Below are 24,083 nucleotides of genomic sequence, written 5' to 3' on the forward strand. Positions count from 1 at the left end.
TTCTTGTCAGTCTATTCTGACTTTGAATCTGCTGGCCATTTATTCTTGTCTCTCAAGGAAATTTATCTTTTTCCCATTCCCTGAAGTCACTTAGCTTTGAAATCTTATCCAGCATCTCTGAAAGAGAGTGCCTTATCTCCCCGATTAGTAGGTTCAGTATTAGATTCTTACAAGCAGGAGGAGCTTTCTTCACTATGATATTTCTATGAGAAACTGCTAAGGGGATATTGTGATAAGCGTCAGAGTCTCCCATCATGATAACAGTTTTCATTACCTACTCCTTTAACTTTCTCATACAGTCTATAAGTGAATACCAGGGTCTGTTTCCACTAGACCACATAGAGTCAGTAGCATATTTTCTTGCATCCATCTGCTGCTAAAGCTAACAGACTAGTTGTTTTGTTCCCTCCTAGCATATGATGATCCCTAAAAGTTTTCTGTACAAAAGAATTCTAACTAATACCTATAAATTTCAACCAATCTGTGCTATCTACCCATACTCCTCTGGCCCCTTCATCACTAATTCTCATCATCCAAGACATTAACAATTCTGCCATCATCTGGGTGAATCGACTTAATTTTTCAGAGACCTCATGCTGAGTGAAATCCTTAATTTTCTCCCTGAATTCTTTGTGGCCTCCTTGGTTCTCCTGCTTTCTTCTCAGTATGGAGTGAGTCTGCCCTTGAAAGAGACTCTTCGTTTAACATTGTTTCATTTTCCTCCCACATATTTTTCTGGCATTCATGCCATGGCAACTAGGCTCAGCCTATGCCAGAGTTGCATGCACCTTCCTTTTGCTAGTTTTTTGCTTATTTTTGAGAGCTAAAAACACAGCAGCCTTTTTTCTATCACCTGAGACCCCCTCTCCCCAGCTTGCTCTTCTAAAAGAGAGCCCAAATGCTGTAATAAGAAAGTTTCTCGTGCAATTCACCTAAGCCCCTTTCCATCTGAGCTTTCTCTTCCATCAGCTTGCCTCTGTTTTTACATATAATATGGTAACCTGTTAGTAAAACCCAATCTCTTCTACAAACTCCTTCCAGTTCTTTACCTGGTTTCATTGGTATTCCTTGCAAGCTTGTTTCTAAATCTCTAGGTTCTCTCTTCTGTTGCCTTGGTTCCCAGTTTTCACAGGATCTGGTACTTTTAGCTCATTCCCTTGCTAGTGAAGAACAAGGTAAATTCTCCCATCCTGGGATATCCACTTCTTTCTATAAAGTCCTTTTACTTCCAAATTGAGGTTCAGTATTTCGTGATACCATCCTGGTGACCAAATGTAGCGCCAGTGCAATATTCACAGCACTGACAGCAACTATGAATTTGCTGGCATAGTTCTTAATTGCAAAATATAACATACTCTCCATATGGAAAACAGAAGCAAAAACATCTATTCAGACACCAGAAAGCCAAATCCCAGCACCAGAATACCCAAGCCATCATAGCAACAAAGAAGTTAATACTCTGTAACACAGTAGGGAACCACACCATCCTTTAGCCTTTCCACAAACAAACACTCAATCTTACCTGTCTCCTTGCCTGCATCCTCTCCCCTCCCTCTGTCTTACTGCTCAGACTGCCAGTTCCCTGCTCTGCCCATTCAAACAACTCCTCCCATCACAGACTCCATGTGATTATATTTGGCCTATTAAGGGGAAGGGAAGCTCTTCAAATTCCCATTACCATTACACAAGTATACTCCAAATGAAAAAAAGTAAAATGAGACTATCATCTCCTATATTCTAAACCTTATGACTTTCTTCATGCAGCCTAAGTTTACATGACCTTTCTTGGCTGCTATTGTCACTGCCATTCAGGACAATGAGATGTCTAAGTGGATAGAACACTGGACAGGAAGACCTGAGTTAAAATCAATTGTGTTGGCCCTGGGGAAATCACTTTATTCTATTTACTTCAGTTTCCTCATCTGTAAAATGTACTGGAGAAGGAAAGGACAAATTATTCTACTATCTTTGCTAAGAAAACCCCTAAATGGGGTCATGATGAGCTAAACATGACTGAGATGATTGAACAACAAAAACAAAAGTGTCACCGCCATATTTCCCATTGAACTTAAAATTCATCATAATCACCTGATTTTTCTTCTTTCACATGAATTACATTGTCTAGTGAAACCTCTCACAGATATGTTTGTGAAACTGATTTTTGTGAAAGCACAATACTTTACTTTTATCCCCATTAAATTTTATCTTTTTCAGTTCAGGCTAGATATGTTTGGATCCTGACTTTCTCATCCAGGATAGTAATCATCCCTTTCAATTCCTTGTCATCTTATAAAAAACTGCCATGGAAAAAACTAGGGATAGCAACAAAGCTATGTTGAGGAAAAGCAGATCAGAGGAGAGAGAGCTGTACCTTAGATGGATGAGATAAAGACAACAGAAGTTGGGAAGAAGGCAGAATTCCTCAGCTATTATTTTGGTCCTATTTCTCTTTCATAGGCCTTCAGAACATAACCATTCCACCTCTAGGTTTTCTCTTGCTTTATGCAGTGCGTTTTGAAAACATTCAGATTCTGTGGGGGATTTGTTTCATTTCCCCCCATTAGATTGTTAGCATTACATTATTGTATTGCTCTGTTCAATTGTTCATATAGATTTACTTTTCTAAATTTCTCTACTCTTTTTATATTTTAAAGTTCCTACTCAGCTCTGTTCTTTTCATCTGAAATGCTTGAAAGTTCTCTATTCCATGAAATTTCTACTTTTTCCCTGTAGGATTTTATTCAGCATTGCAGGTTAAGTTATTTTTGGTTGTAGCCCGTCTAGTTTGCTTTTTTGTAATTTGTATCCCAAAGTCTCCTCTGGTTTGTTGTAGAAACTACTAAGTCTTATGTTAAATGTTAATATTCCTCCACCCCCATTCCTCACAGGCTGTTCTGGCATAGAAGAAGCTACTTGCTATAGTTTTTTATTGGACTTCTTGATTGTTATTAAAACTAGTATAAAGTTCAGGTTTTTGTTAAAATAGGATATTTTAAATAAGATGAAATAAGATAAATTTAAATTAAATTAAATTTATCTTATTTAAATAAGATAAAATAAGAGATTAGTGATCTATCTCCATTTACATAGCCATTTTTGTTGGAAGTACATTCATTCTTCCTGCATTGACTCATTTATTGATTGATTCTCTTTATAGTATTCTTTTTTTTTTCTCTTTGGAAGGCAGTTGGGGTTAAGTGACTTGCCCAAGGTCACACAACTAGTAAGTGTTAAGTGTCTGAGGTCAGATTTGAACTCAGGTCCTCCAGACTCTAGGGCTGGTGCTCTATTCACTACACCACTAGCCAACTCTCTATGGTATTCTACCCTTTCCAGTAGATATATTATTCTCCTTCCCCTAAGGAGTTTACATTCACCACCATGTAAACAGATAAGTAAATACAGCATAATTTGAAGACAAAGAGAGAATTTAACAACTGAGGGCATCAGGAAAGGCTACTTAGAGGGATAACATAGAAATTAAAAGTTCTAAATAGTGTAGTTAAAAAGAGAGTAAATATACTCTTTGATAAAGGGTCCCAAGACTAGCTTTTTTGAAACCTCCTGATTAAAATCCCAGAAGTCAAGAAGGATCATGAGGCCCCACTGTTATGTTCTGTATTAATACTAAAAATCAAGATCATACAAAGTTTTACCATCCTGCACTATTGGAGGTTTCTGTCTTCTTAGGAAAGCATGTAGAATAACCCATGCAAAGTAATGGAAGCAAGAGATAGAATGCTGAGTTTAAGAAATAGTATGTGGACCAGTTTGTCTATGTAGCAAGTATGCTGTGGCCTCACTGTTCCAGAAACAGGATCCATCTTCCCCATCAGGGTACTATAGTACCCTAAGGAGTTGGGGGTGTCTTTTCTCTAATGTTTTCAACTTGAGTGCTGACTGACTGAGTTCTTCCCACTGTTAGGTATCAAAAATCCCAGTTGCATTTAACCAGTTAGCATCAATTAGATTTTACAAAAGAGATATTTAATTAAAAGATATATGACAAAAAGTACAACCATTTCCCCCCACAACTTAGGGACACACTCTCTCCTTTTCCTACCTCTTTCTTTCTATTTCTATCAAGTTCATGTTCAAATGCAGCTTGCAGGCTGGATAAGCCCTTGTCTTAGCTACCACTAGGTTAGATCCTGAAGGTTACTCCTTGTTGCTGGAACATAAATGATTAACTGGCTTCAAAATGCAGACATAGGCACACCATTCCCCCTTTACCTAAAATGGAAAAGAAACACCAGGGGAAGAAGAGAATCTAGGTATTCATGGGTCCATTGCTTTGGAAGGGAGAAGACCTTTGTTCTCTCCCTTTACAGTCCTATCTTTCTCTGGATTCTGTCTACCAAGTCAAACCAAGATCAGACAGTAGATGAGACTGACTGGCTTTTTTTAATGACTAATCAAAGCCTCCTAATCATCATCACATAATTAGCTAACCAGAAGCAGTTATGGAATTTCTACACATGGACCACAGTTTCTCCAAGGCACTTCCATTACACCTTGTCATAATTCTCTTAGGAGCATGTTCCCTTGCCTCTTCTATGATGATGAGAAATAGTTAAGTCATGCTATGCATGTAACCCTCTTTCACCTGGCATGTAGTGTATAGGTAATAAAGAAAGGTAAGCTAGAGCCAGATGGTAAAGGGACCTAAAGGGCAAGCTGAAGTATTAATACTTTATCCAAAAACAATAGTGAGTCACTGAAGATTCTTGAGCAAGAGAGACAGATCCATACTTCAGAAAGTTATTTGGGGAGCTGAGCTGATAGGTACTTTCACCTTGATTCTTGTTAAATTATAAGAATGAACAGCTCATTGAGAAACCTAGAGTTAGTCACACCTTAGGAGAACAAGACCCAAGCTACAGGAGAAAGTCCCTCTCTGGTTTCCAGTAGATACAATCCTTATGGGTTCCCTCACTGGTATGAAGGGCTCCAAAATTAAGGCAATAGATACTATACTGGAGCCTCAGATAAAAATAAATTCCATGAAGAAGAGGTCAGTGAAAAGCCAGAAAAAGCAGAGTACTTATTTTCAGAAGTAGATACTGTTGCTTAAGAGCAAGAGAGTTGTTTGAATGTATCATCAGATGGTATGTACCAGCTACCCCAGAAGCTATAGATGGAGAGTAAGTACAGAAAGCAGAAGCCTTCCTAAATAACTATTCAGGAAAAAATGTAAAGTCTTCTACTAGTTTTATTGATTTTACAAAAATAAATTATGCTTCTTAGGGTTTTATAAAATTTTCTTGTTTGCTTTTGGAACTGTGCAGAGGATGACTTGAAACAAGGAAGGACTAGAAAGGGAACTTAATAGGAAGCTCTTGCAACAGTTGAGGCAAGTGGTGATAAATACAAGTCCAAATCAAAAGAATACAAGAATTTTCTCAACTATATAGGGGACTGTAAAGCCAAGCACAAGCAGCCCTCCAGAGGACTGCTGCTGTGAATAGCTCTAAGATTCTGAATCACATAGTATAGTGAACTCTCTATTTATTCAGCAGGAAACTAAAGCAAAAGATTCACAGAAACCCAAGTACAGCATTCACAATGACACAACATAATAACTTAGCACTAAAGTGGCCACATATTCTTAAAAGTTATCATTCAGGATACAAGATACAAAACTCTTCCACCCCTAGGTCACATTGTCTTAATGTTGTCAGTCAGAAAGTCTTCTTTCTTCTTGATTAGAGACTAGCTTCCAATCATCCTTAACTCAATCATCCTTAAGGGGTACAAAGTAAAAAGTACAAAGTTCTCCCACCCCTAGGTCACAGTAAATCATTATCTTGCCAGTCAGAACTAAGTACTCAAAGAAAGATCTTGGCTAGAAGCTGGCTCCCAAATTCCATGTTTCCTCTTCCATGGTCCCAGCTCTTGCCTGAATTCACCCAACTGTCACCAGTATTCACAGGTAGGCAGCTCTCAGCTCCTCGTCCAGCTCCTCGTCCAGTTACGGTTCCATATTGAAGCTCACTGTGACCAGTCCATTTCGGGCCCTTTGCAGTTTCTGTTTCTGGGAGGACGAAGCTTAACAGAGCCACAACAACATTTGTATACATTGCCAGCACCATCATCAATTCACTTTCTGCCTGTGAAATAAACACAGACCCACAAACAAGGTCTGATAAATCAATACAAATCATCATTATAGTCCTAGGACCTCTGAAAACTTCAGTAAAACCCTCCTTCAGGACTTCTGTAAAGAGACAACAAGAAAATCCACTTTCAGGGCTTCTGAACAATCAGTGAGGTCCCAGGGCTTCTGTAACAAAAACAATGTCCTCTATCAGCAGACTGGTCTGACAAAGTAACATCAACACAGACAGACAAAGTGCTGGAGCCACAGCCATGCTTCCCCCCACTTCTGCTCAATCCCAGCTATGCTCAACTTTTTATATGTTTTTTAGCTCCTCCCTGTTCCACCTACCTCTTACATCCTTCCTGTTCCATTCTTTGGCAAGCCCTGCCCACTGTGGGCTTCACAGGTTCTGTTTCCAACAAAGACTTGATATAATCATGAGCAAGACTCAAAGACACTTGAATTGAAACAAGATGCTAAGTACTCCTTTGCTTGCCATTACAGTGACAAGTTATTATCCAACCTTTGTTTGAATATCTCTAGTGAGGAAGAACTCTCTACTTCCCAGGAAAACCCATTCCATTTGGGGGTAGATATGTTAGGAAGTTTTTCCTGAAATCTGACATAAATTTATCACTGAAACTTCCACCAGCTGTTTTGTTGGCATATACTTCATTGGAATGGGATTTTTGCGTGTACTTTTTGCAAAAATCTCATTAACTACCATAAGCTACTATATTCATGGAACTTTGAGACTGATAGAAAAGGTGAATGTTGTGTGTTTTTTCAATTTGTATGATATTGTTATCCTGGGGCTCTTTCTAAAGTCAAACATTTCCCATGTAATTCAGTTATTCACAAATTGGCCTGGTACTGAGAAATTGTTCTTCATGAGAGATGTAGAAAATAGTATTCTTTGTTTTTTGAAAATGAAATTGACAGAAACTAATAGATGTAGTCAACATCTGTGCCAGAAGGGCTGGAACCCCTAACTCTTGACTATACATTTCTTGAACCTCAGCTCCTGACTACACATTTCTATTTCTTGCTTTAAAAACAGGGCAGCGTTGTGGTCTGGTCAGCAGCTTCCTGGGTAATACTTATCATCAGGTGTTCATAGTCCCTGGAGAACTTAGCTCTTATCATAATTCCTGTGTATTTAGGGACCATATTCTTACTTCATGCCTCTCTTTTTCTCTCTTGTTTCCCACAAGGTGGCAGCAGACCTCCAAATCTTCAGGTTTGTCCAGCAATTTACAGCCATCAGGTGCCAAAGCTGATGCCCTCAGGGAAGAAATGGAGGAAGCCGCAAACCGAGTGGAAATATGCAGGGTACCCACCCCCTACCTTGACCCCATATTGTCCCTTACCAGAAGGCACAGCCAAAGAAACAAGAGACTTAATAACACAAAAAAAATGCATCTTTCTTTTGAACTGAAATTCAGAGTATTTGTAGGTACCAAGCCTCATTTAATTCTTTAGTATATTCTTGTCAAGGATTCTTAACCTGGGGTATGTGAACTTTTTTTTAATATTAAAGTATCTATATTTGGTTATAATTGGTTTCCTTCATAATCCTATATGTTTTATGCATTGAAAAACATTATTCTGAGGAGACTAAAGGCTTCACCAGATTTTTAAAGGCGTTCATGACAAAAAAGAGGTTAAGAATCATTGTTCTTGATGTGCATCTCAGTGATTCTTTTAGAAGTATAGGAAAGCAAGGGTCTGGAGGACCCTGGGAAGGAAATTTGATTGTGTGCTGGACTAGAAGATAGCAGACTATTTCTATTAGCTTTCCTGCATGTCAAAAGAAAAGAATATTTGTTGTACTTACCTTACTTTGATGCTCCTGTCAGTGCTAGATTAAAAAACAAACAAACAAAAAAAAGCTTTTATCACAAATTCTTATAGGGTACTCTGGCAGTAGGTAATTCAGATTTACTACTTATATTCAAGAACTTCTATTTGACCTTTCTCTAATTATCTGCTATTATATTTAACCAATCCCCTTTTCTTATTGCAAACCATAGGCACTGTTAGCCTTATTATCTTCAAGATTCGATCAAATTAGGGGTGGCCAGGTGGCTCAGCGAGTAAGAGCACCGGCTCCAGTGTCGGGATGACCTGGGGATCAAATCCGGGCTCAGATACTTAGCACCACACCCAGAAATAACTGGCCGTGTAACCTTGAGCAAGTTACTTAACCCCAATTGCTTAAAAAAAAAAGATTCGATCAAATTTAAGTACTAGACATTTGAGAAACTAACTCCTGAGAGTAAAACTATTCACTTTTATGGAGGAAATGTTTTTTCAGAGCACCATGACACTTATGTTTCCAAACTCTTTGAATACTATAATCCACTATATATTTATGAAAAAGCTTGCTGTCTAGAAAAATTTGCTCTCCAACAGCTCACAATACTCCCCACCAAAAAGCACATTATTGAAGGGTAGCAAATGTATTCAGTTATGTTATCTGAAGTAGCTATTCCCAGAGTCTAGCCAGGAGTTTAAAATTGTATTTAGAAACATAAAATCATACAGTATCACATGAGCATAGTGAAATCAAGTTTACATCAAACATGAGATGGGTAGATTTGGTGATCAATAAATGAAAAGAAAAACTAAAAAGAAAATAAGTAATCCTTTGCCATATAACCACAGCCAATTCTTTTGGAATACCCATGAGGCTCATTGTCTTAAGTTCACCCAAATGACCACGATCATAGATCAATAGTATTTTGGTTGTACTCAAGTGAGCCTGTCCAGACTTCTTTATTCACTTTGAAAGCAATGATAGATTCAAAAGAATTCATTAGCCTGGTAATTCATATATCATTGAACCAATAAAAGTAATGCCAACATTCCTGGAGTATGAATAATATCATATCTAGCTAATAATTATTATTGTTGATAATTTTATTATTACTGATTTCTTTTCTTTCCTGCCTATTCCAGTTTTGCTCTTTATATTCTTTCCCATTTTTCTTTTGTGATCATTTTTTACCTTTAATTTTTTTATATTAGCAGATCAATTACAAAAATATACATCATTAGGGATTTAGATACATCCTAAAAATCTCCTTAAGTACATTTATATCTTATTTTATATCCCATATTTGATATTTGATGTATTTATGAGATACAAAGAACCTTTAAACATATCAATCTTAATGTGGTCAGATTACTTTCTTATTAATTTTTTAAAAAGGCATCTGCACTGGGGCGGCTAGGTGGCACACTGAATACAGCACCAGCCCAGCTCCTTTGAGGAGGACCTGAGTTCAAATCTGGCCTCAGACACTTAACACAAAAACTAGCTGTGTGACCTTGGGCAAGTCACTTAATCCCAATTGCCCTACCTTCCCCCCTCCAAAAAACAAACAAACAAAAAAAGTAAATTACTTATTTCATAAGCAAGAGCTAAATGAACAAACTGGGTTATTTGTGGAAGGTGGGGAGTGATTGTGCTGTATATAAGCATTCTTAGCAAATGAGAATGGAATTTTAATATTTGGTATTATTTATCATTATGGATCAAATTAATTCTCTTAATTTTATTTTCCCATTTTCTACAAGCTGGTGATCTGTGACCAGCTTGAAGGAGAGAAATTACTGGCTTCAATGCCAAAGATTTCAGTGCTTAAAACTGAAAATGACACATCCCTGTCTTGAGTCACATAAGGCTGCATTCCCTCATCTTTCTTCCCAGAAATTACTAAAGCAAAATAGAATCAAACGTATTAGAGTCAACTTAAGGGGCATATGCTTAGTCTCATATTTGTATCGGTATGCCCCAGGAATAATAGAAATTTTATAGCTGTTAACTAAATTAGGAGTATAGATGTTACAAATAGCACCCACTGCTGCCTAAAATGATATTTATTAAAAGGGCTTCTGCTTTGATTTGAAATTTTATTTAATAAAAGTAATACTTGGCTTATGATGCCTTATATATGCTTTAGCTAGAGGTTATCTTGTCCATATTAAATGCCGATTAAAGTACACTGATTAAATGAAAATACCTAGTTAGAATTAGATTAGAATGAGCTAAAACTGGTGAGACAAATCTAATGACAGCCAAAAGCTAACAATTAAATTTAAAAATTGTCTAAAAGGGTATGCTCAAGGAAATAACCACTCCTGTTGGTCTGTGGGTCAATTGTAATGCAAGAAAGCCAGAACTTCTGCACTCTTATTATGCTTCTGTTTTCTGTGCCTTGCTTTCACAATCTGACTCAAGTCTACCTTTTTAGATTTATCTCATAATACCTCCCCTTCACATTATGTTACAAACAAACTGATCTCTTTTCTGTTCCATAGAATCAAACATTCCATATCTTTTGCACAGGTAGTCACCCATGCCTGGGAAGTACTCCTTCACCTTTGCCTCTTAGAACCTAATGTTCTTCAAGGCTCAGCTCATGTATCATCTCCTATAGGTAGCCTCTCCTTAACCACTTAATTTTTAGTGCTCTCTCCCAACTCAAATGTTATATTTACTTATATCTTTATCTATTATATACCCTAGTAGAAGATCAGTTCCTTGAAGACAGGAGAATGATTTTTGGTCTGAAATGAACATAACCAAAATGACTAATAGGAATTTGTTACCCAAAATAATCATCATAATAACTTTTTTAAAAAAAAAAGCTTCTGCTAGCCCAGACATATTCAAGTCACCAGACACAGATGAACTAAATCTTAGGGTACTAAATGAATTGTCAAATAATATTGTTAGCAAGAATTGGAAGGCATGATTAGTAATGATCATGGAAAGAGACCAGCAAAGATGATGGAATGAGCAGAAGCCATATAACCAAGCTTTTCCCCATACCTACATTAGAAAAGATTGTGGTAAAGCATCAGATGGAGTAATGATCAGGAGAAACCAGAGTGGTTCATTTTTCCAAATCAGATTAGTATGTGGAGATACCCAGAAGCCTATAGATGCTGGATAGGGGATTGAGGCCAAAAGACCTAGATGGGAGCCTTCAGCCAGTACAGTGATGAGTCAGCAGCAGTGTCACTCTGAGATGCAGGAGGATCTGAGAAGTCAATGGCTTGTGGTACCAAGGCATGCAGCAGGAATAGGGAACATTTGGCAGCTATATTCATCTGACCCTAGAAAAGAAGGCTTTCTCTAGCATGAACAGTGGCTTGGGTCTGTTAGATACTGAGGCCAGAGTAGGCTTTGTTCACACAGAGCTGATGTATGGATAAACTAGGATTCTAGTGCACACATGAGCTGGGACCTGAAGCTATGTATGATGGCCTTGATTGTGGACTGGGGATGAGTTTGTATCTCATTGTACTCACCCCAGAACATGATCTGAGCTTCAGCTCAAAGACTGGAGCTAGGGCCTACAGATGAGTAACCAGGGCAGGAATCTGGGACCAGGGGATAGGTCTATAGTTCTGTACTCTAAACCTTCTAGTCAGCTTACAGAGAATTGGGCCAGCAGTAGTCTACTGGAGCTCCAAATAAGGACAAATGTACAATTATGTCTCTGAGGCTTAAATTGGGGTTAGATACTACAATTTTGAGACAAGTAGAGCAGTGATCAGTACATGCCATAGATCATACTGCTTAGGACCCACTGAAAGATTACAGTCCCCTGGCTTGAGGTCCCCTTGATTTCATTATTGATTTTAGTACTCAGAGAAAGCAGTGAAAAGATGCAAAATAATATAAAAGAGGCCTAAAAATTCTCACCAGAAATGTGCAGAGCCTGACCCGAAAATAAAATTCCAGTTCAGAAGGTAAAAACTGAAAGAAATTAAACAAGACAAGAAAGAGCTTGGAACTAAAAACACCTAATAAACAAACAAAGAATAAGAGAATAACTCTGTGATGATGGCAAATGATTCCACAAAGTCAACTGGAATTCCTGAAAGAAAAAGATCAGTTTTAAAAATATATAAATGAAATAAGAATTCTAAAGACAAGAGAAGGGGAAAATTAACATGTTAGTACAGTAAGTGCCTTACTCCTTGAAGATTAGAAATGTTAATTAGAATTAACAAAAGTTAATGAATAAAAAAACAAAAAATATTAAAACAGAATCAAAGACTTGAAAAAAAGTAAGGTATTAAGGGATCATATCAAAAACAGTAGAACTAGGGGTGGCCAGGTAGCACAGTGAGTAAGAGCACCGGCTCCAGTGTCAGGATGACCTGGGGATCAAATCCGGCCTCAGACACTTAGCACCCACCCAGAAACACCTACCCGTGTAACCTTGAGCAAGTTAGTTAACCCCGATTGCTTTAAAAAAAAAACAGTAGAACTAAAGAAGAGTTCAAGTAGAAAAAAAAAAATCTTGGTTTTTCAAAAACATGACACAAAAAGTAGCCAAGATAGCATACCTCAAGAAATCATGAATGAAAATTTCCTACATATTATAGCCAGAAGGCAAATTTGAAATTACACAAGACTTGGAAATGTCCACCAAAAAGAAGAGTAAAGCCTAGCATACTCTATTCCAGAAAGAAAAAAGATATAGGTTTACAAACAAGAATAACCTATATAGGAAAACTGAAAATGTTAGAATAGGGCAACTAATTAACCTTTAGTGAAATAGAGAACTTCTACACCTTCTAATTAAAAAGCTCAAACCTCAGAAACTTGGAAATATAAAAGCAGATGTCAAGAGAAATATAGAAAGATAAAAACATTTGAGTAATTGGAAGAAAATATAAATGTATGAAGAGTTCACATTCCTATCAGGAAACAAGAAATAAGTGTTTTCTCAGAACTCTAAGGTCCTCAATGACCATAGAAGGAACAAAATAAGATGGAGGGCCTGTAAATGTTTTTGTTAGGTTTCGATGATATTAAAAGAAGAAATAAGAAAGGAAAAATAAATACACTGGGGAAGATAGAGGAAAGAGTGGGAGAGTGTTCTAGTAATATATATCTCATATATATTGGGGTGTGCAAGTAGAAGACAACAAAACAATGAGGAAAATATTGGGGGGAGTAACACAAAGTTTTGTATAAAAATGCATTCAAGTCATTAAGGAAACAGGAAAAATGAAGAAAAGAAAGAAATTAGCTAAATTAGCCATCTATACCTTGGTTAGGTTATTGATAAAAATTTTATATAAGCCATGGTATTCCTCTAGAGACATCCATCCAAGTTGTCATTGAAACATTAATTATTATTTCTCGCATGTACCCAGGTAACAAGTTTTGGGTTCACCTAGGTATATAAGAGCTCACATTTATACTAGTTCATATTTCTCTACTTTGTATAGATAACACCAGACAGAATCACAGAATCCATTTAAACCCGAGAGAAGCCCATTCCACTTTAAATTAATTCAGATTTTAGAAAACTTTTCCTTTGGTTCTTTTAAACCTGTACACTTTTCCCCCATTGCTGCCCTCTGTGGTTAAGTGAAAAATACGTGAAAGATTTTTAATATGTCCACGGTAATCTAACAAGATTAAGGAAAGTTAGGACTCCTCCATTTCACTTTTCTGCTGCCTCAGATATTGAAACTCGTATTTTATTAGTCTTCTGTTGTTTTCATGACTGTTCATAACTTGACATTTTGCTCTTCACAGGACCAGCTCTCAGCTGATATGTACAGTTTTGTGGCCAAAGAAATTGACTATGCAAACTACTTTCAAATGGTAAGACCAGGAAAAATAGAATTATTTTGAAATATTGTTTCTTGAGTCACTATAACAAGACTAGGAGTGTAAAAATAGAACATAAAAAATGGAGACCTTGACTCTTCCTGACTAAGTATACATGGTATAGTAGGTAATAGAACAGTGGAGTAGAAATTAGGAAGACCTATGTTTGAATTTTTGCCCATGGACTGATTGTTCCCAGCTTTTGCCTGGATTCACAGGTAGGCAACTCTCCCAGCTCTTGCCTGGTATCACACATAGGCAGCTCTCTGCTCTGATTCTATATCTGAGCTTACTGCTCCACTTCAAGCACTTTGAAGTTTCTGTTTCTAGGAAGACAAAGTTTAACAGAGCTACAACAGTATTTACACACATTGCCAGCACTATCATCTCAATTCACTTTCTGTCTAATAAAGTAACACAAACCAACAAAACTTTTGAGAAATCAAACACAAATCATCAGTAAAGTCCCAGGACTTTTGTAAACAACAATAAAGCCCTCTTTCAGGACTTCTGCAAACAGTAGTAAAGCCCTCTTTCAGGGCTTCTGGTAAAGTCCTCTTTCAACAGACAGAATGCTTCATTCTGACAAAGTAATTCAACACAGACAAAACAGACAGAAAAGAGTGCCAAAATCACAAGCCTTCTCCCTCTCAGTTTTGCTTGGTCCCAACTCATACTTGAGCTTTTCTCTGCTCTGCTCCTTCCTGTTCCATCCTTCCTATTCTTGTCTTTTGGCAAGCCTCCCCCACCATGGGTTCCATGTAATGATAGGCCTATTAAGGGCAGGACAGGGAAGGTCTCCAAATTCCCTTAGGCCTGTTAAGGGCAACATAATGTATACTGTTTCCAACAAAGACTTGACACAATCAAAGACAAGGCTCAAAGGCACTTGAATAGCTGAAACAAGAAGCAAAGTACTACTTTGCTTGCCATTACAATTCCACATTATGGCCAGTCAAAGAAGAGTAAGGAGGGTAAGGGGTAAGAATAAGAAGTTCTCATGGATTTGAAAAAAGAGAGAAATGATCAAAGAAAAAGTGAAGGAACATAATAATTTATACAGAAGAAGAACATTTAGAACATAGGCTCTATAATGTTTTTTTAATTATATAGGTACCATAAAGTCCCACTTTAATGCCTCATCATGACTTAGAGATGACTGGGTTCTTGAAAGCTATGCCAGAAGATTTCAAACTTTGTCAAGATCTAACAAGCTGGGCAGACTTTTGACTGTGGGCTGAGGCCATATTCATACTTAATTCTCCTATTAGAGACCAATTTAGTTTAGTTCGAAGAGGTTTATCACCAGTAGGCTGGCCACTTTGTGAGGGATTTTTTTAGCATAGAAACCTTTGAACCAAAGGAAAAACTAAAATGACCCTCAGTCCTATGTGGTCTCCTTCTGCTTCTCCAGTGGCATTGGCATAGTGGTAGAAAAGGAGATAGAGGATTTTTAGGCTTTATTAAGTTCATTTTTATTAATTTTATCTATTTAATTTATTGGTATTTCTAAATGTGAGTTCTTCATCCAATGGAGAAGCTGAATCATAGAAATATTCACATTATTGTTATAAATTAGGCCAGAAAGAAGTTATACTTAAGTGGAAGAATAGGACATAAGTTTTATCATATCCCAAAAGGTTGCAATAATAATTATTTCATAGAATATCTATTTGTCTTATATTGTACCATGAAAATAATAGCAACTTATGTACCAACAGCAGTTGCTGAGGATAAAAACAAAAAGAGATTCCAAAAAGAACTCACTAATACTCTCCAAAATAAATCAAAATGCACTCTGATACTTAGTGACATCAGTGCTAAGATAGAAAAGGTGAGAATCATGATAAGAAATATATGAGAAAGTATGGATTAAGGAAAATTATGAGATTCCAGAATTGTAGACTTCATAGAAGCCTCACATCTTTATATTATGAACACTTTATTCAAGAAAACAGTTGGCTGAACATGGCAAGCACGAATAATATTGCAAAAATAAAATAGATTATATTTTTAACAGGAAAAGAAGTATTATCAATGTAGAAATTATCTCTGAGTCAGCAGTCTAAATCATTTTGTCCAAATTAGTAAAATGCAAGAATAATAAAGAGAGAAAGATGTGGTTTATAATTGAAATGACTCAATCTAGGATTATTTAATTTAGTAATTAGGATGACTCAATGGACATCAGTAATTATATCAACACAATTTTATGTAGAATTATATATATTTATATGGAACCACTGTAAATCTATTGCCATAAGACCAAAAGAGTACATAAAATATCTTTTGCAGCAAACATTTCACTTACCAATCAGAGAAAAAAAAAGTTGACAAAGGCAGCATCAATTTAGAATATAACCTCATTTTAAAAATCTTATGAGGAAGGATGAATGGTGGTAAGCAGTACTATCTGATAGAAAGAAGCAGTAGGCCAAGATAGCAGAATAAAGGCAGGGACTCACCAGAGCTCTCCCACAAACCCCGTCAGACACCTTTAAAAAATGGCTAAACAAATTCAGGAGTAGCAGATCCAACAAAAAGACAGAGTGAAACAAATTTCCAACACAAGACAATTTGGAAGGTTGGCAGGAAAGGTCTATTGTACTGGGCTGAGAGAGGAGCACAGTCCAGCATAGGCTAGGCCAGAGCAGATGAGGCTCCAGCAAGCCTGGAGCTGGCCTCAGTGCAGCTTGGTGACTGGCAGCAGTGTTAGATTCCAGACACCAAAAACAACTTGGAAAGTCAACAGAGGCTCCTGGGTGAGAGTGAAGCACAGTCCAGCACATACCCCAACCCCACCCTCAACAAACCAGGAGCAGGCCTCAGGAGTGACTGAATCAGCAGTAGTAGGGGCAGTGGCTACTTCCAGAGCTCTCACCCTACAGACAGTAAGGGGGTCAAAGAACTGGTCAGATTACAGGAATCTTTTTACCAGAACTAAAGGAAGAACCCATTGCTTTGTCCATACTCAGATCCTGGTCATAGTCCTAGGGGTCATTCTCATGGCAAGGAGGAGCATTAGCATAGCAGAGCTTACTGCAACAGTGGAGGGGGACCCTTACCACAATTTCAGGGCAGAAAAGAAGGCTTGTGGTCAATCATGGACCAGAGCACAGGTCAGGAGAGGAGTAAACACCTCTCCTTTGATCATACTACCTTGGAAGAACTGAAAACTTACAGGTCCCTAGAAGTACCTCTGAAAACAGCTGCACGAAATCCCTGAAGCTTGGGACAGCGTCTCCTCCACCCTAGAAGCAGAGCTCTAGCTTAACAAACAGTTGAAAGTCAAGTAATAAGCTGTGAAAATGAACAAACAATGGGAAAATATCTGATTAGAAAAAGTTACTATGGTGACAAGGAAAATGAAAACACACACTCATAAGAAGATAGCGATGTCAAAGCTCCTAATCCAAAACCTCCAAGAAAAATGTAAATTGGTTTCAGGCCATGGAAGGACTCAAAAAAGATTTTGAAAATCAAGTAAGAGAGGTAGAAGAAAAATTGGGAAGAGAAGAGAGTGATGCAAGAAAATAATGAGAAAATAGTCAATAGTTTAGTAAAAGAGACACAAAAAAATATTGAAGAAAATAAAACTTTAAAAAACAGACTAGATAAAATGGGAAAAGAGGTCCAAAAAGCCAATGAGGAGAATAATGCCTTAAAAGCAGAATTTGCCGAATAGAAAAGGAGCTCTAAAACCTCACTGAAGAATAAAACAAAATTCTTAAAAATTAGAATGGAGCAAAATGGAAACTAATGACTTTATGAGAAGCCAATAAACAATAAAACAAAGGCAAAAGAATGAAAAAATAGAAGACAGGGCTAAATATCTCATTGGAAAAACAACTTAACTGGAAAATAGATTCAGGAGAAAAATTTTATAATTATTAGACTACCTGAAAGGCATCATCAAAAAAAGACCCTAGACATTTCAAGAAATTATCAGGGAAAACGGTCCTTATATTCTAGAACCAGAGTGTAAAATAGAAATTGAAAGAATCTACCAATCACCTCCTGAACAAGATCCCAGAATTGAAAACTTCCAGGAATGTTATAGCCAAATTCTAGAGTTCTCAGGTCAAGGAGAAAATACTGCAAGCAACCAGAAAGAAACAATTGTGAAGCCATAGTCAGGTTAAAATAAGATTTAGCAGCTTCTATATTAAAGCATCAGATGGCTTGGAATATGATATTCTGAAGGGTGCACACTCAGTACCCTCAGGAGTATATAACAAAGAATTACCTACCCAGCAAAATTGAGCATAATCCTTCAGAGAAGAGGACTTGCAAGCATTCTTGCTGAAAAGACTAGAGCTGAATAGAAAATTTGACTTTCAAATCCAAGACTCAAGCAAAGCATAACAAAGTAAACAGAAAAGGGAAATCATAAGGGACTTATTAAGTTTAAACTGTTTGCATTCTTACATGAGAAGATGATATTTGTAACTCATGAGACCTTTCCAATTATTAAGGTAGTTAGGAGTATATATAGACAGAGGGCACAAGTATGAGTTTAATATGAAGGGTTGATATTTTAAAAATAGAATTAAGAGGTGAGAGATTAATATAATGGGAGAAATAGGAAGGGAAAGGTAGAATGGGGTAAAATATCTCACATAAAAGAGGCAAGGAAAAACTTGTACAATGGAGAGGAAGGGGGGAACTGAGGGAATGAGTAAACCTTATTTTCATCAGAACTGACTCAAAGAAGGAATAAGATATGCATACAATGGTGCATAGAAATCTATCTTACCCTATAGGAAAGTAGGAGGGGAATGGAGTAAGAGAAGGTGGGGGTGTGATAGAAGAGAGGGCAGACTGGGGGAGGGGGTGGTCAAAAGGAAAACACTTTTGAAGAGGGACAGAGTGAATGGAGAGACAGAATATAATAAATGGGGGTAGGAGGAATAGGATGGAAGAAAATAAAGTTAACCATAGTAATTCTGAAAAAAAAAATTGAAGCAATTTTCTCTGATAAAAGTCTCATATCTCAAACATATAGGGAACTGAGCCAAATTTACAAAAATAAGAGCCGTACCCCAATTGAAAAATGATCAAAAGATATAATCAGTTTTTTGATGAATCAATCAAAATTTTCTATAGCCATATGACAAAATTTTCCAAATACTATTTATTGGAGAAATTCAAGGTAAAACAATTCATACCTACTAGTTTGGCTAATAGGAGAGAAAAAGTAAATGACAAATGTTGGAGGGGATGTGAGAAAAATGAGACATTAATGTACCATTGGTGGAGTTGTGAACTGATTCAGCCATTCTGTAGAGCAATTTGGAACTATGCTTAAAAACTATGCATACCCTAGCAATACCACTTCTAGGTCTGTATCCCAAAAGAGATAAAAAAACAAAAAGGAAAAGGACCTATAAGTGATGGGGGGTAAACGGGGATCCCAAAAGGTTCAGCAGATATTCTGATCTTATCCAAGACCAGAAAACCTGCAATATCGTCTGTAAAGAATTCAAGGTCTCAGGCTTAAAACAGAAGCGGGCAAGAGTCCTTTAGGGGACCTGCTACACTTCCATGAGAAGCAGGCAAGAGTCATTTAGGGGACCTGCGAGTGAGAGGGGTACATGCTTTTACTTTTAAAGGGTAGGGCTGCCATTGTCAGGGCTGACCTGAGGGAGGGGCCTCAATGCATAGACAAAGGTCAGAGCAGACCAAGAGGAGAATGTGAATAGATAGTTTAGATAAGATTTGGGCCAGGCAGGAGGAGACCTGAGGATTTGGGCCAGACCAGAGGAGACATGAGGGATTAAGTAAGAACAAAGGAGTCCCAAAGTGTTGCCTAGGCCTAGTGCAGATAGGGGGAAGGGGCAGAGTCGGAGGTTGGGAAAGGAATTTTACAGATAACAATTTTACAATACAAATTGCAGTTACAATTTCACAGACTGGTTTCACAAGTTGGTTTCACAAATTGACCTAGACCCCAGGTACCCCATCATAAGTACAAAAATATTTATTGCTGGTTCTTTTCTGGGGGTAAAGCCATTAATGAGGGGATAGCCATTAATTGAGGAACGGCTAAACAAGTTGTGGTATGCAGTTATGATGGAATATTATTATACTATAAGAAATGGTGAGCAATATGCTCTCAGAAAAACATGGAAAGACTTGTATGAGTTGATACAAAGTGAAAAGTACTGTGTATAAAGTAACAACAATATTGTAAGATGATTGGCTGTGAATGACTTAGCTAGTCTCACAGTACAACCATCCAAGACTGAAGGACTGACTTAGGATGAAAAATGCTATCCATCCCCAGAGAAAGAACTGATGTAGACTGAATACAGATTGAAGCATCCTTTTTTTTTACTTTGTCTTGAGGTTGTTGGTTTTTTTTTTTTTTGGTTTGTTTTCTTTCACAACATGACTTTTGGATATGTTTTGCATGACTATACATATAACTTATATGGAATTGTTTGCCTTCTCAATGAGGGGGAATGGGGAGGGAGGAATAGAGTATAAAAACAAATGTTAAAAATTATTCTTACATGTAATTGGGGGGAAATTAAATAAAAACAACAAATAATAATAATTTTAAAAAGAAATTCTATTAAAGAAAAAAAGGAAAGATAAAACAGATAGCCCTCTTCAATTATCCTCTAATCATAAACATCTGGCAAGATATAAAACAGAAAAATACATGTTTTTCAACAGTATTTGCTATTGCAATAAAAAGATCCAGGGCAGAGTCCAAGTGGAAGAGGGCTTCTCTACAAGACAGAAAGTTCCTACAGATGATCCTGTTTGCAAATGACATTGTGGTGTTTGCATTAAGCTCTGGAATAATGCAGAACTTGTTAGAAGAGATCTGTAGTAATTCAAAAGAAATTGTCCGGATAATCTACACAGGAAATACCAAGTGAATAAAAAATGGCTATTGCCAAGATTTCAAAATGAATTTAGATGCATAACAGAGCTTATTCATTAGTCCGTATTTGAGATTGTCTGTGGACAATGAGTTAAGTCTAGAATTGAACCAGAATAGGAGTAGGCTCAATTACCTTCAAAAAATTATAGTTATTTTCATGACCTCCAAGCTTCTAATGGAAACAAAGTCCTATTTTTTTTGAGGCAATCAATGTTAAGTGACTTGCCTTGGGTCACACAGACCAGTGCTGTATCTCCTAGCTATACTGGCCTATTCTTTGTAATACCAATATTCTACCATATTGAAGCATAGGTTACAATAGTGTATGAAGAATTTCAAAAGAATGTCACTCAAAGGACAATGGGGGAACATGCTGATGTGAGTAACTTGAAATATATAACTAATGAGGAACTTCAGAGAACAGAATGAGGTAAAAGAAAAACATTTATAGTAGGAAGAAATGATAGAATGAATGGTCAGGTGGCGGGGGTAACAGACGATAGATGGACAGCCAGAGTGCTCCATCATCTATGGAGAAAGTAAGTCTTTTAGCACATTGACCCATATTGGGTAAGCCCCTTTGGTGAATTTATGGAAGCATAAGTGTCATACAGGATGGTGTGAGAGTGAAATTCTGTACTAAATTTTAGGCACAAATATGTCGGAGATAAATTTAATAGTTAAATAATTCTGATTACCTCTGCTTAGACAAAAATAGAAAAGGAGAGAAATCCCTCCTGCGTTTGAAAATATGGAATCAGCCATTTCCACTTGCAATTTATAGTATTCCCAAAACTCTCTGCAAATATGTATTGAATAATTAAGTAGAACTTTCAGATGTTCTCTGGATAGTCATGTTTTAAAATTATTCAATCCCTTTTTGGTCACTCGATCTTTAAAGATTGCTCATCATACCATGTCTATGAACATGGTAAAAAAAAAAAAAAAGAGAGATTTAAATAATCAAAGACAATCCCTGACCTCCAAGAGATTATAATCGAATGGGGGAAGATTGTACAAAAAAAAGAAGCTTGAAGTAAGGGTGGGGTGGTGGTACCAGAGGGCACTCTGCATTGGGTCATAATGTTTGTGGAGTAGAAACCAAACAGAGCACCTGGTAGGGAAAATGTGTAACATATTGTTTCAGAACTGGTTGGTAAGGTTTCTCATTTAAATTAGACCAAGGACTTGAGACTAAAATGCTGTTCTAAGATTATTTTGTAATATGAAGAAATTCTACTTAAAACAATAGGAAAAAACCTAGGGACAAAATATTCTAAAGTAAACGAGTTTAAATGTTTTACTTACTTGAACAAATCTTGAAAGGTGCTGCTGTCAGTACAAACCTTGAGGGTAGGGGGAAGGGGAGGGGATAGGAGATGATTCTGTCTCTGCTACATTATAGTGGCCAAAGCAATTTTAATTCACAGTATACTTTCTGAAAGCTGCATATCAGTCTGGAGGTATCCCACCCACTGCAGCAGAGTCAGTTTTGCCAAAATTCAATTGCTGAAACCTTATCATTTGATTGTAAATAGTAAGCAAGTATGTTTCTCAGTATTTCCTTTCCTAGACTCTGAAGTCTGGGGAGTATCTTTCCCCTCTTTATTCCACAGTAACTTATTCCTTTTTCTTCCCTATATTTCTGATAGATGATAGATAGAATTAATTGATAAATGATAAATAGACATTTAAATCTTTGTTTTGGTTTCTAATTTTCTCCTTTGATATGGGGAGATAGTATGACAAATTAGGATAATAATGCTAGTTTACATTTATATATTTATATAGTGCTTGAAGGCACTATATATGTATACTATATACATTATTTCACTTGATCATCACAACCAGCCTTTGAGGTAAATGCTATAGTTATCCCTTTTCACCAGGGTACTAAAGAAATAGCTATTTAAATTGGGCTCCAGCTGCTAATATGAACCTCTTATTTTCACTATCATCCTTACCACTTTGAGTTTTAGAATCACTTGTGTCTCTCTTGATTAGAGAAAGTGGATGAAGCAGGAGCATGAGCATGATTTTAGGTTATATTTTCAATGGGGGAGGGAGTAGATAAAATGATAGTGTGGCAGGATTGGTTCCTTCCTTCCCTCCCTTTTCCCCATGCAAGTTTGAGCTTAAGCCAGCATACTAATGAACAGTGTACTTTATGGAAGCCTGCTTCCTGCCTAATGTAACTTTAGTAAGAAATACTTTGCCTTTGTTTCTTCTCAGTTGATAGAAGTGCAAGCAGAATACCATAGGAAGTCACTAACTCTATTGCAGAATGTTTTGCCTCAGATAAAAGCACAACAGGGTAAGTGTAAAGCTTCCTTTACTACTGGAGGGTTTCTAGCAATCAAACAGAACTCTTTTTTGTCATCTGGGTGAGGAAAAGATCACATTCCCCATTGTTATTGTATTCATAACCAGCAGCCTTTTAATATGAAAGTGCCTTGTTTTGCTCTTTTCTAAAGAAGGAACTGAATTAAATAGGTCTGTTACTTCATCTTCCCTTAATAGAAACAAAGAATATATGTGCTGGGGGTATATAAAACTATAGAGTTGGATGGAATTTCAAAGATCAGAATAGTGGGCCATGGTAGATTGTGCCAACAGTTAGCCCAGAGTAATAGACATCCTATTTGAGTGTCCACCGTTACCTGTGTTTCAGCTAATGGACACAAATGAGAATTCCCCTTGTTCCTTTGATATCAAGAAGTAGCTGGGTAAGCCTTCATTTTTTTAAGAGACTTAAGTTTCCTATCCATCGGTTTACCAGATGCCATCTTCCTTTTGCTTCCACAACAGAGGCATGGGTAGAAAAACCATCCTTTGGGAAACCCTTGGAGGAGCATCTGGCAGTCAGTGCAAGGGAAATTGCATTTCCTATTGAGGCGTGTGTGACAATGCTTCTTGAATGTGGAATGCAAGAGGAGGTAGGTGTGCATACATCCATCAGCCACAGACCCCTCATTTTCATGTCAATCTCAGGCAACTGAGCTTTCAGGAAAAAAGTTCTATGTGACCTTTATATTCCTAATTCTTCCAATATAAATTCCTGGATGTGACCTGAATCTCTCAAATTTTATAACATCTGTCATGTACTTCCTTTGTGTGCGGTGTATTTACCTGCTTATCTCATTTCTCCTACCACATTGTGAAGTCTTACAGGTAAAATACCATATATTATCTTATTCATTATTCCCTCACTAACATATTTTATTGTCCAATGTAGGTGGTAAATAAATGTTTTTTTAATAAATAGCATAATATTTCAGGTAAAGAAAATAGCAAGAACAAACTATGGAAGCTGGGATGAGTTTAGTATAGAGGGTTATGAGACAATGTGACAGAACATTAGGGCTAAATTTAATTCAGTAGGAAATAAAGACTCACTAATGGTTTTTGAGCAAGAGAGCTACATTACCTTCAAATGCCAA

At 37.0% G+C, this 24,083-nt stretch overlaps 1 protein-coding gene across 5 annotated transcripts in view; it reads left to right on the forward strand.

The window, feature by feature from the left end:
• Positions 1–24,083, forward strand: part of ARHGAP44 (Rho GTPase activating protein 44) — a 190,100-nt gene that overhangs the window by 79,458 nt on the left and 86,559 nt on the right. For all 5 annotated transcript variants that reach the window (XM_069076818.1, XM_069076822.1, XM_069076821.1 and 2 more), the window contains exons 7-10: positions 7,315–7,432; positions 13,674–13,742; positions 22,876–22,957; positions 23,452–23,579. In XM_069076818.1, coding sequence (XP_068932919.1) covers positions 7,315–7,432; positions 13,674–13,742; positions 22,876–22,957; positions 23,452–23,579 — 397 coding nt within the window. The remainder of the gene's footprint in view (positions 1–7,314; positions 7,433–13,673; positions 13,743–22,875; positions 22,958–23,451; positions 23,580–24,083) is intronic.

Source organism: Petaurus breviceps, unplaced genomic scaffold (assembly GCF_028583685.1).
Source record: "Petaurus breviceps papuanus isolate PSGF00001 unplaced genomic scaffold, PetGlider_PUasm1.0 90925, whole genome shotgun sequence".
Lineage (NCBI taxonomy): Eukaryota > Metazoa > Chordata > Mammalia > Diprotodontia > Petauridae > Petaurus > Petaurus breviceps.